Here is a 17460-nt window from a genome sequence, read left to right on the forward strand (position 1 = left end):
GGAAGGAGTAAAAAGATGGTGTTTTGCTTGGCTATACTTTTATGAAAAATATATATAGCAAGATTCATTTCAACTGAAGATTAATAGAGAATAGTATGCATTTTTTTATTTGTAATAATTATTAGTATATTCGAGCATGTCCATATTAGCCAAGTTTATATATATTCAACTTTAAAAGCTTTGGAAAAAAAAATCATTAAAAATCGTAGTCAGCTAAACAATTACACGATTTTTTTTGGGTACTTAAAAGCTTTGGAGAAGTTTTTTTTTTTTCCTTTTTATGAAAAATCCTAAAATTTGCTAAGTGGCTTTGTAGTATCTTGCCACTTGGCTTAGTTTTTTATGAATAACTAATTTCTTGTCCTAAATTGCCAAGTGACTTATTATTAGCTTGCCATTTGGCTGAATGTGGTGTTTCTTCCTTTGCTTTTAATAATATATATAGATATAGATATACAAGATTTGTGTTCGACTATTATAATGTAGAACCTCTTGAGAGGAACCGCTTTACTGAATCTTTAAAGATTATTGAATGTTATGTAATGCTTTCCCTTATTTGTTATTTTCTTTTTATTTTTGTATTTGTTTTTTCACCTGCTTTAATATGCATTACTTGAGCTGAGGGTCTTTTGAAAACAGCCTCTTCTCTTCACCTCTATTATGTAGGGATAAGGTCTGCGTACACTCTATCCTCTCCAGATTTTACTTGTGAGATTTCATTGGACATGTCGTCGTTGCTTAAAAAAAAAAAAAAGCAGTTCCATTACAAGTCATGCAAGTAATATTTTATTTTGCTAGTGGAAGACAAATCCACAATTAAACTAGTATGTTCATACTTCATAAAGCACGCGTCAAAATTTTCCGGCGCAAATACGCAAAGCATCAATCCATTATTCTTGACAAGTCCAACTCACAAGTACGAAGCCACAAAAAAAAAGCCCAAGGAATCCAAAACGGCATCTCACCCGGCCCACTAACTTTAAGGCCTGGCCAACGAGAAACAAATTACGTGTACACTACGGTAACGCGCCCCGTAAAAAGCGGACACGCGTCCCATGTTAAAGGACCGACCATAGACAGGTCACAAAGACTTCGTACCATTGCCCGCCCTAACCGCCCCAGCTGTCCCAACCACATAAGTATAACATCTTTTTGAGAAATTGATAAAAATTGTCTCTTACCTTTAATAGTAGGTTCAAAATAAATATCTTAAGTATTAGTTGAACAGATCTTTTAAATTTATTAAAATGAGTATTTTTTATTTCCGCTTTATCATACTCTAATTGTTAAATTTAATTGGTATTATAAAAATCTTCTGATTGTTAAATTTAATTGGTACTGTGAAAATCTTCTTTAACCAAAATCACTAGAAATATCAGTCAAAAATCCCGAAAATACTATGCCAAACACAAAATATAGATTAAAAAAAATCATAATTTACACCTCAAAAATTGCACCAGATTCATGAAATAGATCAAAAAATAACATAAACTATAAAATCTGTACTTCTAAATACGAGCTTCCGTCAATTTTTTTTTTTATTTCAAAACAGTTCCGATTAATGTTCAAGTTTGAAAAAAAATGTTCAAGTTTGACAAAATTACAGGACTAAAATACTTAAAAGACTACTTTGAACCCACTACCAAAAGAAGGGACCATTTTATCATTTTGTCACATATTTTTCTCTAGAACTCTCACTCAAAAGAAATTGCTTTGCGAAACAACTCAATACACATTGATTTGAGACACAACCTTTTTGGAAGAGAAAAGAAACTTCGTCACGAGAAAGTGAGGTTTGTTGACAAGGAATTAAATTAAAGGCTAAAAATGGAGGAGAAAAATGAAGAAGTGATGAAGATGGAAAGTAGTGGGAGTAAGAGTCAGGTGATGGACGGTTCAGATATAATGAAGTTAGTTGGAAATGAGGCTGTGTTTAGTAACTTTGTAGATCATAAGTTTCAAGAACTAGACATAGACCAAGACGGCAAACTTTCAGTTAATGAGTTACAACCTGCTGTTGCTGATATTGGTGTTGCTCTTGGTTTGCCTGCTCAAGGTTCTTCCCCTGAATCTGATCATATCTACTCTGAGGTACTTTCGCACTGCAAAATTCTATCTCTTTTAAATAGGATAAACACTTAGTCCACACCCCATATTTATACAAAATCACATTTATTTACCATGATCAAGTTGTATTCATTGGTTTGTATAAACATCGATCGCGATATTTTTACATACCCCTTCAAGTTTCGTATGGTCATGCTTTCTTTGTTTCTTCTTTCTTTTGATGAAGTTATGGGGGGTGTTCCGTGCAGAGGAAAACATTTTTTAGTTTTCTCAAATTTTTTGAAAAAGATTTTCTTCAGTAAAACAAGTTAATTAAAAATAAGAAAAATAACTTCACTAGAAAATAGAAAAAACAAGTTTCATGGTGTCTTCTCATTTTTAACCAAGATTCGGCCAAGAGGAACATGGGAATGATGCAAGTACAAAGTTAACAAATCTCTTTTAAAAATAAAAAAAATAACAATAGGGCGTTTTGGCCAATTTGCTTATAAGTCAAGCTATTTGAGTGTCTGCTACTCCACTTCTTATTAACAAATGTTTATTAACAAATATATAAGGTAGCTTTGTCCATCAAAATAAAAAGAAATTAACCAGTAGTAATATTTATTTTCTCACCTGAATTTTGAGCCCTGATCTCTCATATATTTTTTTTTATTCTTAAACAAATCTACACATTTTTTTTTTGGTTAATTATGGGTTGAAATGTAAATTGCATAAGTGGTAGTGGTATGGGGCCTAAGAGGCCAGATGGTTCAATGCTACGAGTGCTTTAGCTGAGACAGCAACTTAATTGACTCTTGTGTCTGGACTGTTCGTTTATTTTTCAACGTTTTTTATTCAACAGTTCAAGTTTTCATATTTTGTAGTATGTGATTTCATTTGTTTGACTATCAATTTTCAAAGTCATGATTTGAATTTGGTTCTTTTTTAATTTGGATATACATTACGTACTTCTACAAATATCTGGAATCTATTACAGAACAGTGACTAGTTTTTTGGATCAGAGGAAATTTCCTCGTTTTTTCTTCTTCATGCTGTTGCTGAAAATCCTAGTAGAGAGATTTATGCACCTGATTCCTAGGGTGCACTGAAGTTGACGTACAATAACAACTGTAACTTGGAAAACAGAATAACCACCTGCTTATCCAGTTAAATTACACTAACTAAACTGTAAAAAAGTTACACCGTCTTATATATGACAAGTTAAAAATATTTGAAATCTCCAAAATAATTATCTATAGCTTTTGATCAACTTTTGGGGATTTTGGCCTTTCAAGTTGTTCTGTCTTTAATGTTTTTTGCTTTTTCTTTTTATCTCCTTTTCCCTTATACATTTGGAAACACTATAAAAATGTGATGGAGATTGCCTAGATTTTTTTATTTTTTTTTTAAATTTAATTTTGAATCTGTTGAAAATGATGAGATGAATAGACAAAATCTGGTTGAAGTGCAGATAGAGCAGTTAGTTATTTTGCATCTTTGTGCCAAAACAGTTTTGTTTAATCCCCTTAAGATTTAAACAGCCTCTCTCATTTTACTGATTAAAAAAAAATATTCTCTCTTTAACTAGCTGTTACAAAATGAAAGAAAAAAAGGTCTAATTAAGTTGGGTGATGATGTAACTAAACATACCTAACTAGTCAATTTTGTGTGATTAGCACAATCCAGAATAGCATTTATCACCTTCTGTGCTCAAGTTAAAAGATGAATTGACAATTAACCATATCAAATACACGGTGTAGAACGAACTAATCCGTGACCAGCAAGTTTTCCGAAAACGAACTGAATGGAATTGTTACTTTCAAAAAATCTTGCTTCAAATCAAAGAAAGAAGGTTTTACTTTCCCACGTATCTCGCCGGTCAATTAAAATATAGGTGTGAGTCTAATGTATAAAGGATCATTCTCAGGGGCATGCTAAAACTGATCGCGTCTTTTACACTGCCAGTGTTTTGAAGTTAAATTCTTCGCTAAATACAGTATTATATTGTTACCTCTTTCTGTTATTAACCTATATAATCTAATTCTGATTAGTGAACTTGTTGTGAGTTAGGTTCTTCAAGAATTCACACATGGAAAGCAAGAGAAAGTAAGCAAGACTGAGTTTAAAGAGGTTCTTTCGGATATTTTACTAGGCATGGCTGCTGGTTTAAAGCGAGATCCTATTGTACTCCTTCGTATGGATGGCGAAGACCTTCTTGAGTTCGTTAAAAGTCCTTCATTCGAACCAGAGACGCTTTCAATGTTCTCTGAGATAGAACTGCCTGATGGATCCCTTAAAGATTACATCATCAAGGCTTTTGAGAAGCTTACGGTTGATCAAGGGATGCCTCCTGCCTCAGACTCATGGGTAGTTCATTTGTTCTCTCTAGCGGTTTACATTCAGCCCACACTTTCAAGCATTGTTAACTAATATATACCGACAGTCTAAAGGAATTGTACACTATCTGGTCACTTAAAATTGGTAACCTGCAGGGAAATTTACACTTGTAGTGTAAAAATCTTTTAAACTGTCAGTGTACATAAGTCAAACTTTTCTTCATAATGCCCCTCTAATAGAGGCTAAGGCGATAAGAAATATTATGCGTGATATCTATTCTTACCTGGCTAGTTTGTGATTGCTAACTGATTTATTTACTGCTTACTATACCTGGTTAACTTCTTTGGAGTTCTTTGCAAATTAATAGGGCACATTACTTTGTTATAATCTTGCTCTGTAGGTAATGAGTAATGTGGTGGAGCCGGTAGTTGAATCCTGCATTGGAGCATCTAATGAGCAACCTGTTTCACAAGAGACATTTTTGGCTGAATTTAAGAAAGTTGCAGAGAGTGCTGCTCAACGTCTCAAGGAGCAGCCGGTGATTGTTGCTCACAGCGAGAACACATTTGATGGAAATGGAATTAAAAGACTATTGTCTAACAAGTTTGAATTGGATAAGGTATGTAAGTAGTATATCGACCTAGTAACATAGAAGTATATCGTACTACAAGAAATGAGACTTTTGTAGCGATTAAAGTTGTTACAGGAAGTGGAGAAGTCGCCACAATAGACTTTTCCTAGTGGCCTGAGGGTCGTCATAAATTTCCCTTTTAGCTAGAAACAAAAGTTTAGTCTATATTTTGTGGCAACCTAAGTATACACGACTAGTAACATGGTAGTATATTGTACTACAAGAATTGAGACTTTTGTAGCGACTAAAGTCGTTACAGGAAGTGGAGAAGTCGCCACAATAGACTTTTCCTAGTGGCCTGAGGGTCGTCATAAATTTCCCTTTTAGCTAGAAACAAAAGTTTAGTCTATATTTTGTGGCAACCTAAGTATACACGACTAGTAACATGGTAGTATATTGTACTACAAGAATTGAGACTTTTGTAGCGACTAAAGTCGTTACAGGAAGTGGAGAAGTCGCCACAATAGACTTTTCCTACTGGCGTGAGGGTCGCCATAAATTTCCCTTTTAGCTAGAAACAAAAGTTTAGTCTATATTTCGTGGCAACCTAAGTATACACGACTAAAATATTACTTTCCAAGGTGACTACACAAATCGCCACTAAACTACCACTTATCGCAACAAAAACCCTTACTTTTACATAAGTCGGAGAAAATGACAAAAATGGTCCCTAGTCTTTGATAGTAGGCTCAAATTAGTCTCTTAAGTATCAACTGAGCAGTTTTGCTCCTTTAAGTTTGCCGAAAATGAGCACTTTTAGTTCTCTTCAGACTGTTACTGAACCTTTGTTGTTTATGTATGGTGCAGACGCTGGATTCTGCCTTAAAGACTGTACCCAGAGATCGCCATGGGAAAATGTCAAAGGAATACCTACGAGTTGCACTTGATGTTGTTGCACCATCAGCTGGTTTACCTCCCATTGGTGCTGTTGACCAGGTATTTGTCCATTAAGGATTTAACTTATATGCACTAACAGTATTTGCATTTTTAACATATTAGCCCGTAATCTATCTTATTTTTCAAGTTACAAATCTCACTTTTTATGGATAGTTACATGTAGTTATCTTATTTATGAAGGGTTTTTTTCCTTTTTGCCCGTCAGCCGAAATTAATTAGGAGCGCTAGCCAAAATATACAAAACCTATACATTGATTATGTATATTTTGTGTATACAATATGTATATTTATATTTAATATACAAAACCTATACATTTTCTAGATATTATTCTTTTGAGCGGTCCAACGTTTAATTATCTCCTTTATATTTTATATGAATGTATAATGTTAAACTCGTCAACTAATAGATCACATTCTTGCTTTATTAAAAGCTGGTGTTGTGTATGACATAGTTGTATCTCCTTTGCAGATGGATAGGGTCGTCAACGAGGTGTGTAAGATGCTTGATGCTGATGACCGAAAGATGGTTAAAGAGGAAGAATTCAAGAAGTTGTTGACAGAAATACTTGGCAGCATAATGCTGCAATTAGAAGGAAATCCAGTTTCAGTGTCCACGAACTCTGTCGTGCACGAGCCTCTGGCTTCTTCCTCTACACTCTTGCAGCCTCCGTCTAATTCTGAGATGTAACAGATCTTATGGAAACTAGAACAAAAAGAATAACAGGGGATGTATTATGTAAATTTCTGTTAGAAATTAAAGGCTGAGAGATACTGCCTTATTAATACCGCATCCATTTGAGCAAATTAACTGTGACATGAGGTCTCTGAATACCTTAAAAGTTTGAATGAGTAGTCTTATTCTCATAATACTTTAAATATCATCAACTATTGGCAGAGTAATTTAGCCAGTACAACCACATTCCAATAAACCAGAAGCATAAACTATCATCATAGTTACTACTCCTTCCGACCCAATTTAATTTATGTGAAGGTGTTTGATTGACATGGAATTTAAGAGAAAAAGAAAGACTTTTGAAACTTGTGAGCTATGGAATTTAAGAGAAAAAGAAAGACTTTTGAAACTTGTGAGCTATGGAATTTAAGAGAAAAAGAAAGACTTTTGAAACTTGTTAGCTAGAATAAGTTATAGAAAATTGTTGTAGCTATAAATCATTTCAGTAAGGTTATATATGAAGTTATATTGTTATTAAATATGGAAAGATGTCATGATATTGAATGCATAATGCCAAAAGGGAAGAATTTGGAATTTTTGACAATCTTGATCGAACCTATTTTAGGTTCCAAGATCAAGATTCCCACTTTGTCTGCAAGTATGAGGTCATTTTGTGACTCATATACATGAATAATAAAATCTTGATGCAGGAGTAAGTCAACTCATGTTATTAGGATTGACATTTGGAGGATTAGTGTTAAACTATGAATTTATCGATCGATCAAAGATTGTAATCTTTACATGTTTAGCCATAAAAGCTTGTTTTCCTCGAAATCTCAACTAAAAAAAAGTTTAGTTTATTAATTTTCCTTAACAAAAAGTAAATAATATCTGAACTTCTGAAAGATAACTCGTGCTTTCTTTACCTTTCTTACATATTGCATGTTTGCCACCATACCTAAAGGATGTTGGAAAGGCCAAAAAGGCCTGTTGAAGATATTGGTTAAATATTCAAATATCATGACTTAGTAGTTAGTTGAGTATCTGAGAAAAAGTTCTATAGTTTATTGTGTGTTTGTCCTTTTTCATATGCCTGTTAACATACTGTTGATATTTCCAATGGTCTTGTGCTTTGTTACAACCAAACATGGTGGATTTAATTCCAAGATAGAATGCTCTATATGCTATTAAAATCTTCTTTTCTGTTCTTAGTAAACATCATGAAAAGTTTGTCTCATTATAATTTATATCTCCCATTCTACTTCTGAAGAACTATATCTCTGTTCGAAATTGCCTTTTCAGAAAGGACCATGGACTTGATCAGTTTTGGAACAGGGTGTTTTCCTCTGATGATGGTTCTGATAATTACTATGTGCAATCTTTCAGGCAACGCCCTTTTCCTTATTTTCTTTCTTTTTGCTTCTATTTTGCAAATAGTAAATAACCTAGCCACTTGTTTTTCTGTTAAGTTGGGTGCTTTTTCTTAATTCCAGATTGCTATGATCCTTTGGATCCTACTGGAAACATTGCAGTTACATACGACATTGTTAGATGGACGGAAGATGGTTACCAGGTCAGAAAAATAAGAATTACTTCTAATATCTAGTACTTATTTTTGTATGCCCAAATGCAAGAATTTTGTGAATTCAATAATATCCATTGATGCCTGGGGAAAGTGGAGTATATTGTGGTAGAAAGCTTCATAGAAATGATTTCAGAATCCAGCTGCATGTTGTGTATGAGATAGATTTAAATTCCTTCACAGCAGAAGTAAAAGTTCATAACTACGACAATTTGAACATGTTCGAAAGCCTGTGGGGTTGAGCTACCTTTTAGAGTTCAGTTAGGCCCAACATCAATTTTCTTAGCATGATAATAGAGACATGGTTTACCAGGCCTGGCCGTGCTATTGAGTTTGGGTTTTGGGGAGGGGGCCTAATCTCATGAGCTAACTTTTGAGGTTGAGTTAAGTCCGAAGTCATATTCGTTGAGGCCAAAGTTTATATATATATATATATATTCATCAGTTTATATTAGTAATTCTTTGCTCTCTAATTTGACTATAATGCTTCAGGCAAGGATAACCATTCAAAACTACTATCAGTATAGGCACGTCGAGAAACCGGGATGGCGACTAGGGTGGATATGGACAGCTAATGAGGTCATTTGGTCAATGTCTGGTGCTTTTGCCACTCAACAAGGGAATTGTTCAACCTTCAAGTCCGAAATTCCTCATTGTTGCAAGAAAGATCCTATTATAGTCGATCTCGCACCAGAAGCTCCACCAGAGAAAAGATCAGATGGCTGCTGTCATGGTGGATTTCTTGCTGCCTCAGCTATCAATCCTTCCAATTCTTTCGCGTCCTTTGAGATGAAAGTTGGAAACTTGAGGGGAAATTATACAGCTCACAAGCCTCTAAATCTCACTCTAATGGCTCCAGGACGTGGTTATACTTGTGATGATTTTGTGGACACTGATCCAACGACATCTTCGGTTATAGAAGGAAAAAGACAAGAACAAGTTATCAGTAAGTACTTTGTTGGAACCTTAATGTAAAATGTTTGATCAATATCACTTAATCACCTTTATTCTTTGTTATTACTTTCAGGGACATGGAAATCAACATGCACATACTCATCTTTCTTAGCCAACAAATCGCCAACCTGTTGTGTTTCTCTTTCAACATTTTACAATCCTGAGATAACACCATGTCGTTTGTGTAGCTGTGGATGTAAATTAGCTGACAATGAGGCAAAATCATGCATTGGGTTTGTAACTAAACAAAACAGCCTTTTAACAAATACTTCAATGTTGCCCATTTTGCATAGGTTGTTGATTTTGTTGTGGTTTATATACGTGGAACAGACAAAGTTCGTCATCACCATATGAGCGCGAGCTACTTCAGTGCACTGATCATATGTGTCCACTTGGGGTTCACTGGCACATTAAGAAGAATTATAGGAATCATTGGAGGGTGAAACTGACCGTTTCCAATTACAACTTAGGTAAAAACTATTCCAACTGGAATGTGGTAGTTCAACATCCTGGTTTTGGCCAGCAAGCAACTGTCTTCAGCTTCAACAATACAATGCTCCCAACTGTTGGTGTCCCGGGTATTTGCTCTACATTAAAAGTCACATTACAGTAGCTGAACTTTACACACTATAACAGTAAAATTCAAAACAATTTTTCATATTAAAGTAACCGAACCACTATTATAGTAAGTGACAAAACTTTATCAACTATAACAATAAAGTTTCTTAACGAACAATGGGTAAGTTTTGTCGTTATAGTGGGTAAAGTCTAGTGACTTTACTGGATAAAGTTAAGTTACTTTAATTTGACAAAAAGAAATTTTGTGAAATTATTATTATAATGAGTAAAGTTTAGTGACTATACGTGAAATATATCCCCAACTTCGATCATTTCAGTGATTAGAGTAATGTCAACGTGCATGGTGATATGTTAAATCAGGATAAAAGAGATAGTAATTCCTTTTGTCCTTAATTGTTACATTAAGTTTTTTTTTTTTTTACTTATTCTTATGTTATTGATGTTAATGCAGATGAAGTTGCACTCTTTTGGGGTTTAGATTTCTACAACGACGCATTGTTGCAAGCTGAAGAGAAGCAAGTGGGATCTGTGACGACAGAGATACTTTTACTCAAGGACATGAACTCATTTACTCTTAGTAATGGATGGGCATTTCCCAGAAGAGTATATTTCAATGGTGAGAACTGTGAAATGCCTCTTCCACAGACATTCCCTATGCTTCCAAATGGTTGCTCAAAGAAAAAACCTTATAGCAGCCATCTTTCTGTTCTAGTCTTGGTATACTTGACTTACACAACACTTTGAGAGAACATGTATATCAGAGCAAGTAGAGAACACTTTGACATGATTAACTTCTTGTAAACTTGACAACTTGTACATGTATATTCACAAAATTTATTCACACAAACAAAATAAAAAAGAGGGGTAAAAGAGAAACATTGTTTGTAATTGGTTTCTGCACTTGTACAATATGTAAACTGAATTCAGCTTGATGGCCACGGCATCCAATGGTAGAGCATATCTTATCTTTCTGTTAACCTCCCTTTGGTTCTATTATGAGAAAATAACTAATTAAACGATCATGTGTCAAAGTAGGAAAAAAAAAAAATAGAGAGAACAAATTATGAACAATTTCTGATGGTAGGTGAGACTTGAGACAAACGTGTTTTTTACGAGGTTGCAGATGCCAACGAGTGACTACATAAAAGAAAAGTAACCTAAACAGTCGCACACACAACTGCTTAAACAAAAAATAGCCGGTGGATGGGTAATATATGTATAATCCATGTAGTAGAGATCTTAGTAGTTCAGTTGGTTAGTTACCTGAACTTTTACTTTGTTGGTGATGATTCGAATCCTCACATTGTAATTTCCTTTCTCATTTTTCCCTTCCCCTACCCCTACGTAATAAAAGCAATTTTTTTTTTAAAATATGCATAATCCATGTATAATATATGTATAGTCATGTATATTCCGGCTAGAAAATGTTAGACGTGAATCCGATCAACTGTTCTTGTAAATATCTCTACAAAATATACGGAAATGCATCAACTGTTTCATTTTTTGTGGAAATTAAATATCACTCCGGCAACCGGCAATACCAAAAAAGAAAAAAAAAAATCCCTCCACTTCAATTTTTATGTCGTATTCTGTCTAAATCTGTTCAAAAAATGTGTCCGTCAATATTTAGTAGGAGTATATCATTTTGGGGAAAACGCCATTTTCTGGCCAAAAACAGCACGATTTAAGCCATGCCAACATTTTAAAATATTTTGCCAACTTCTTATGTGTCTGGTTAACTTTTTCCAAAAGAGGCTTTTAATATAAAATAAAAAAGACATTCATATCAAAGTTAAAAAAAATAAAAAATTATCGATTTTAAATTCTCAAAAATTGTAAAAATAGATAGAGTAGAATGATATACAATATATCGCTTTCAGACTTAAAATTGAGGGACCAAAGGTTTGTTATTTTGTCTAAAAATCAATCTGCATTGTTTGTTTTATACAAAAATCTATTTTGTCAATCAGTGAACGCAAACCGTACTTTTCAGAATACTTATTCAAAACACATATAAGTAAACTATTTTAATTTCTTTCAAAAGATTCGTCCAAAAATGTGAACGGTTAAAAAATTATATGGACAGACAGACACTAGGCAGATTTCCATTGGATATTGGGGTTGGTCACGTAGGCCCTTTATACCCTCATTTTCAGTCAGCTCTGCTTACTACTAATAAAAATTAATATCCCCATCGCCTTTAGTTTACCACTTGCAACTTCGATTCTCAATTTCTCAATTCCAGAAATTAGATTTATATCTCAAAAAGAAAAGAAGAAAAATATTTTTAAAAAATGGCACCTCCACACGGCGAAAAGTCAACAGGAGTCAAAGACGCCGTCGATAACCGCCCTATCTCCACCATCGTCTTCATCATCGGTAACTTTTTTTTTTTTTTAACTCTCTGTGTTTGCGGTAACTTTTTTTTGTTTTTTTAATGTGTTGACTGGTAATTTTGTTGAATTGTTAGCTATGCAAACGGAGGCGTTACCTCTTGTTAACAAGTTTGAGCTTACTGAGGACGTTGATTCAGTGTAAGTTCACTTCTTTCTTATTCGAGTCTTTTACAGTTTTACTGACTCAAAAATGAAGGAATTATGTACAAAATCACAGGTAAAAAGAGTAGATATTTTTATACTCCTTTGTTCGGTTTTTTTTTTTTTTTTTTTTGGCTTGTTGTTTCGATTATTAGTCCTTATGTAGTAAAGATCAAGAGTAAGAGGACTAAACACATCTAATTTTAGTTTTTATTTTGTTCTCATTACTTGTTTAAAAAACATCTAGTTATGAATTTGGACATTTTTGAAATATAATCTACATATTTAAATAAAGGGAAAGTTATGCATATGTGCCGGATCTAGTTGTGATTTTGGAGATGATTTGTTCATTTTTTAAATATAAGCTAGGCATATGTACCTTCGGCCAAACTTAATTACTGGCAATAGCCCAAATATATAAAACCTATACACTGATATGCATATTATATTTTTAGTATATGTATATAGTACATGTATATCTATAGTATATGTATAGCTAAGTATTAATATACAAAACCTATACATTTGCTGCCTATTTTGTAAACTAGATCACCCAAAGGTATTGGGCTGTAATTTTCCCTTTTAAAAAGTCACTTCATAGCTAAAAATATTCCTTAAAAATGTTGAGATTTTGTAATCAAAGGAAAAAAGAAAATTGACTTTAACAGAGTGATGAGTGTTCACTTAGAGATTAACGAACTAGATATGTGAAGATAACCAAAGCTAGTAGAAGAAATGAAATAGTAGTAATTACTAGATAAGTTTTGAGGTGGTAAATATTTTAGATGCTAGAGCTCTGACTAGAAAAAACTGTATGGCTTGTCTATTGGTATACCTTTATCAAAGTTATTTCATTTTATCAATTTTTTCCTTTAGGTAACTGGAGTTTTAAGCTTTCACAACCCCTTGAGGAACAACAGCTACTTATGAGAGATTTTGCTGTGCATTTCTTTTTCTGACTGCGTTAGTAGCATCTTAAAGTAAAGAAGATTATGGTGTACGGCAAATATCGGGAGTAATTTGCAAATAAGATATCCATGAGATGCATATTCTCAATGTGACAACAAATGTTGCAAAACCGTTTACCTGTTGAATCTTGTGGTATTAGGTTTCATGATAACTATAGCAAGATTCTGATTCGTTGTGTTTGTATTATAACTTATTCAAACTTTGAAATATTTTGAGGATGAGTCACTTGATTTGAATAAATATGATATACTAGTCGAGAATAAATTTTGTAAGAAATTTGTTGCATTCCTTTAAAAGATTTGGGAATTTTGTTATGATGACTGGTAACCTCTACATTTTCCATGTGCTCAATTGTAGAGTGTGATTATTTATGCAGTATTTTCCATACTTAGTGGTTTGTTCTACTTTCTCTTCTTGGTTCTAATATCTGATGTGCTCAATGCAGGTTTCCAAAGGGAGTCCCTTGGGTGCGATTCTATGGTAATTACAAGGGTCTCGCCATTAATATTGTTTGTCCTGGGAAAGACCCAGCATTGGGTAGGGTATTTCGATCTTGAAATTTTTTGCGTGCTCATTTCATTTTATGAACATCGCTGCTTTCCTAACCAATGCATGAACATATTGTTCCCATATTTAAAATAGCAAATTATATTATCAGTAACATTCCTTTTTGTTCCTTTGATGTATTAGCAATTGTGTATTGCCTTTCTTTGCACCATGGTTTAACTGTAAAAATACCTTTCTTTGCACCCTTCCACCTGATAATATAATCAGATCTCCCTGCTTCACAGCCGCCTTCCTCCAGCATTTTCAGTAATGACATCTGCCCTTGCAGCTCCTAAAAATTTCTTCCAAAAGTGATATTCGACTTGAATTGTCTTTGCACTGGGTTATGGTGGCTTCTATATTTTTGGTCAAGATCTGGAATTCATCGTTGAGATGAATATGGCTTAGCCAGTGATCTTGGGTCAAAAGCTAAAATTGCAGTTCCAAGAGCAAGCTTTAAATTGCCAAATGTTCTACATGATTGCAAGACTTGAGAAGTAATTCTTAGAGCTAATAGAGGAGATATATGGTTGACTCTGTTTATTATAAGTGTGCCCATTTGCAGAGGAAAGTTGCTACTAGTCTTAGAGTCTGGTCTACTCTAGAAACCTTCCTCTTGCTTGAAGGAAATAACTTTTCCAGACCATTAAGCGTCTGATGCTTCGAATAATTTGATGGTTTTATTTTGCAAGTTTGTGTGAATTGTTTATATGCATCAAATCTAGTTGTCCCTTAAAGTTTATAGTACTAACTTATGAATGGTCTAACACAGGAGTTGATGCTGTGGGCACAGTTTCTGCATCTCTCGTGACATATGCTTCTATCCAAGCATTACAGCCAGACCTCATCATAAATGCTGGCACAGCAGGTGGATTTGCGGTATGATTTTTGCTTATAGATTCTGATATAATCTCCCTTTCCTCTTTCCCTGGTACTCCCCCTTCCCCTATTATTTGTCTCATCTCTCTTATCGGGCACCAGTTAGATTATTAGAGCAAAAGGGACAACTTTGTTGGACAGGAAGATTTCTGGACTGATTAGTTGAAATTTTTGTTCCGTGCTTTCAAAATGCTTCCTCTATGTTGAATAAGCCCTGTATAGATTATTCTTTGGATATGGTATTTTTGACTGATGATTAGATATTTTCAGGCCAAAGGTGCTTCAATAGGAGATGTGTTTATTTCATCAGAAGTTGCTTTCCATGACAGAAGAATACCAATCCCAGTAATGTTCATTTCCCATCCTCGCTTATGCATTTTGAATTCTCTTATTGTGCAAGAAACATATGGAATGTGGGAAATTGGATCAAAGTCGACACTAGGTTGACAATCTATTTGGCTTTGCTTTATACCTCTTACAAGAGATCACAGTTCCTATTATTATCGTGGCTAAACTGCTACAGTTACATCTTTTCCGCTATATTTGCGGACTTGGTGCATCAACTGTGTTAAGTAAATAGGGATTGATAATTAAGTGAAAGAATTCCCTAGAGACCTGAATTGATAATTCAACCATTATGATTTGGATAGCTTTTTGGTAAATGTCATGGGCAACTGGCTAAGGTCTTTGGATGCACTCATATACATGTAGGTATTTGATATATATGGAGTTGGTTCACGGAAGGCTTTTGCTGCACCCAACCTTCTGAAGGAACTTAACCTGAAGGTAAACACTGTTCACATGTGCATATAAAAGAACGCTCATGGCTCACTTGTTTGATATCTATCCTTGTCTATGGTTGGTGGATGTACATTCTTAGATTGTGGTTTTAGCTGCTTGTTAGAGTTAAAATTTACGTAGGTTCAGGTTGTCCTTTCATTGTCATTTTGTCAAAGTTGGATTTGGGCGCATTTTACCTCATTAATGAATAGATTCAACATGCTACACCTCAATTCCTAACTATTTTTGGTTGGTTATATGAATTTTTAATACCCATTCCTTTCCATTTTTAATCATTTATATGAAGCCTTCTTCTTTTGGGTTGGTGAGTGATCATTTTAATGTGAATAATGGTGCTGATGTTATATCAGTAATCCCATGGTACACTTTGTGCCAGTACTTGTCTACTATCTGCTATCCTCTTTCCAAATATGACACCTGAGTACAGACTAGTTTTACCAACTTAAGATGTGGTAACTTTTTTATGCAGTGATGTCTACCAGTTCACATGACCTCTAGGATATATTTAGCAATTTCTGTAATTAGGTGATTTGGGCGCTCATGAATCGGCATGTGAAAATGGAAGAAGTGCATGCATTTTTTTTTTCTTCAAGTGTATTAATGATTTAGATTTTACCTGATGTTCTTGAGGACCGAGTAAAACTTTTTGGTTTACGTCCTTTTTGTCAATTTGTTAATGTCCATGTGTACACTTGCTTCTTTAATAACATCTGATTATTTCCCGACTAGCTATTGTGCACATGTAATTGCCAAGTCATTAGGTCTACTTGGACATATTCAATAGTATTAAAGTTTTTCCTCATAAAAAAAGGTTTAAATTTTAGTTATTGTGAAATTTGTCTCTTATCATTTCAGGTTGGCAAACTGTCTACTGGTGACTCTCTAGATATGTCTCCAATGGATGAAGCATCTATCGTTTCAAATGATGCAACCATTAAAGACATGGAGGTAACCATCTAAATGTCTTAAGTTACCATGATGGCTTTTGTGAAGACTTAGAGAAACTAATCCCCTGTGTGCAAGTGTTGTTTGTTCTGTAGTCTATGTCTGGTCATTTTGTTCCAACTATTTAGAGGATAATGTTATAGAGATTGGTCAAATATTGTTATTTGGGCCCATTAATATGTTTGGCTAGGATGCCCTTATTTTAAGAAAATAATATTGAAGGATAGAAACTTTGCCACTGCAACATACTTCTTAGATTATATTAACTCTGGTCTTCTTAGAAATTTTACATCTCAAGGTTCACCTTTCTAATGATAGAAAATAAAATGTTCCTTCTCAGGCATGATTAATGCTATTTTTAGGCATGATATTTGAAAAGTCTAATTCAAGACTGAAATTGTGCTTGTTCGATGTAGCTTTCATTTTTTTTCCAAGTCACTGTGTTCATGTAGCTTTGTTCTCTCTTATTAGGGTATGCATTTCTCTCCTTTTTCTGATCCAATGTGTTTTTTGGGTTTCAGGGAGCAGCCGTAGCTTATGTGGCAGATCTGTTGAAAGTTCCTGTCATTTTTCTGAAAGCTGTGACAGACATTGTGGATGGTGATAAACCAACACCGGAAGAGTTTTTGCAAAATCTGGCAGCAGTAACCGCTGCTCTTGATCTAACTGCCACCCAAGTTGTTGATTTCATCAGTGGGAAATGCTTGTCCGAACTGTGATCTAATCTTTATTTCATCCCATGCCTGCTTCAGTGGAAGAACATAATGACATATTTGTATCTAGGCGATTTCAGACTTCTGGGCAGTGAGAATGTTACTTTCCTTCAAACTGCATACTATTTTTGTAGTGCATTGCATCGGCCTCACATTGTTCCAGCTAGTTTCTGTAAACATAGCTGCTATTCTGAAACTGTTGTAAGATTAATGAATGAGTTTTAAAATTTGATGGAAATTGCAGTTGGGGAAGAGAGTGGTGTTCCTATATACCGAGTTTTTTGGACGAATTTATCTGCAAAGCACACGAACAACCTTCATCCCCTGAGGTCCAAAGTTGGATGAAAACCTCCATTTGCTCTTTCCCA

The 17460-nt window shown here is 34.3% G+C and overlaps 3 protein-coding genes across 3 annotated transcripts; all 3 read left to right on the forward strand.

Moving 5' to 3' along the window:
* Positions 1 to 1638: 1638 nt before the first annotated feature.
* LOC132599278 (uncharacterized) lies at positions 1639 to 6783 on the forward strand. The gene is made up of 5 exons (XM_060312581.1): positions 1639 to 2091; positions 4120 to 4416; positions 4787 to 5005; positions 5825 to 5953; positions 6384 to 6783. The coding sequence occupies exons 1-5, from the start codon at positions 1828 to 1830 to the stop codon at positions 6600 to 6602; spliced, it is 1128 nt and encodes a 375-aa protein (XP_060168564.1). The 5' UTR covers positions 1639 to 1827; the 3' UTR covers positions 6603 to 6783.
* A 145-nt stretch (positions 6784 to 6928) lies between these two features.
* On the forward strand, positions 6929 to 10638 carry LOC132599277 (COBRA-like protein 1). Its single transcript, XM_060312580.1, has 6 exons — positions 6929 to 7973; positions 8081 to 8160; positions 8662 to 9115; positions 9197 to 9356; positions 9454 to 9701; positions 10154 to 10638. The coding sequence occupies exons 1-6, from the start codon at positions 7898 to 7900 to the stop codon at positions 10444 to 10446; spliced, it is 1311 nt and encodes a 436-aa protein (XP_060168563.1). The 5' UTR covers positions 6929 to 7897; the 3' UTR covers positions 10447 to 10638.
* A 1231-nt stretch (positions 10639 to 11869) lies between these two features.
* Positions 11870 to 17344, forward strand: LOC132599280 (5'-methylthioadenosine/S-adenosylhomocysteine nucleosidase). The gene is made up of 8 exons (XM_060312583.1): positions 11870 to 12081; positions 12173 to 12236; positions 13654 to 13745; positions 14527 to 14633; positions 14904 to 14978; positions 15345 to 15419; positions 16290 to 16382; positions 16901 to 17344. Exons 1-8 carry the CDS (start codon positions 11997 to 11999, stop codon positions 17096 to 17098), a joined length of 789 nt encoding a protein of 262 aa, XP_060168566.1. The 5' UTR covers positions 11870 to 11996; the 3' UTR covers positions 17099 to 17344.
* Positions 17345 to 17460: the final 116 nt, after the last annotated feature.

This window comes from Lycium barbarum, chromosome 6 (assembly GCF_019175385.1).
Source record: "Lycium barbarum isolate Lr01 chromosome 6, ASM1917538v2, whole genome shotgun sequence".
In the NCBI taxonomy this organism is placed as follows: Eukaryota; Viridiplantae; Streptophyta; class Magnoliopsida; order Solanales; family Solanaceae; genus Lycium; species Lycium barbarum.

Coding starts and splice junctions, on each gene's coding strand:
- LOC132599278 (XM_060312581.1), top strand. CDS start 1,828: ATGGAGGAGAAAAATGAAGAAGTGATGAAGATGGAAAGTAGTGGGAGT. Junction 5,006..5,824: donor ACAAGTTTGAATTGGATAAG/GTATGTAAGTAG, acceptor TGTATGGTGCAG/ACGCTGGATTCTGCCTTAAA. Junction 5,954..6,383: donor CCATTGGTGCTGTTGACCAG/GTATTTGTCCAT, acceptor TCTCCTTTGCAG/ATGGATAGGGTCGTCAACGA.
- LOC132599277 (XM_060312580.1), top strand. CDS start 7,898: ATGGACTTGATCAGTTTTGGAACAGGGTGTTTTCCTCTGATGATGGTT. Junction 9,116..9,196: donor AAGACAAGAACAAGTTATCA/GTAAGTACTTTG, acceptor TATTACTTTCAG/GGACATGGAAATCAACATGC. Junction 9,702..10,153: donor CCCAACTGTTGGTGTCCCGG/GTATTTGCTCTA, acceptor ATGTTAATGCAG/ATGAAGTTGCACTCTTTTGG.
- LOC132599280 (XM_060312583.1), top strand. CDS start 11,997: ATGGCACCTCCACACGGCGAAAAGTCAACAGGAGTCAAAGACGCCGTC. Junction 15,420..16,289: donor TGAAGGAACTTAACCTGAAG/GTAAACACTGTT, acceptor TTATCATTTCAG/GTTGGCAAACTGTCTACTGG. Junction 16,383..16,900: donor CAACCATTAAAGACATGGAG/GTAACCATCTAA, acceptor TTTGGGTTTCAG/GGAGCAGCCGTAGCTTATGT.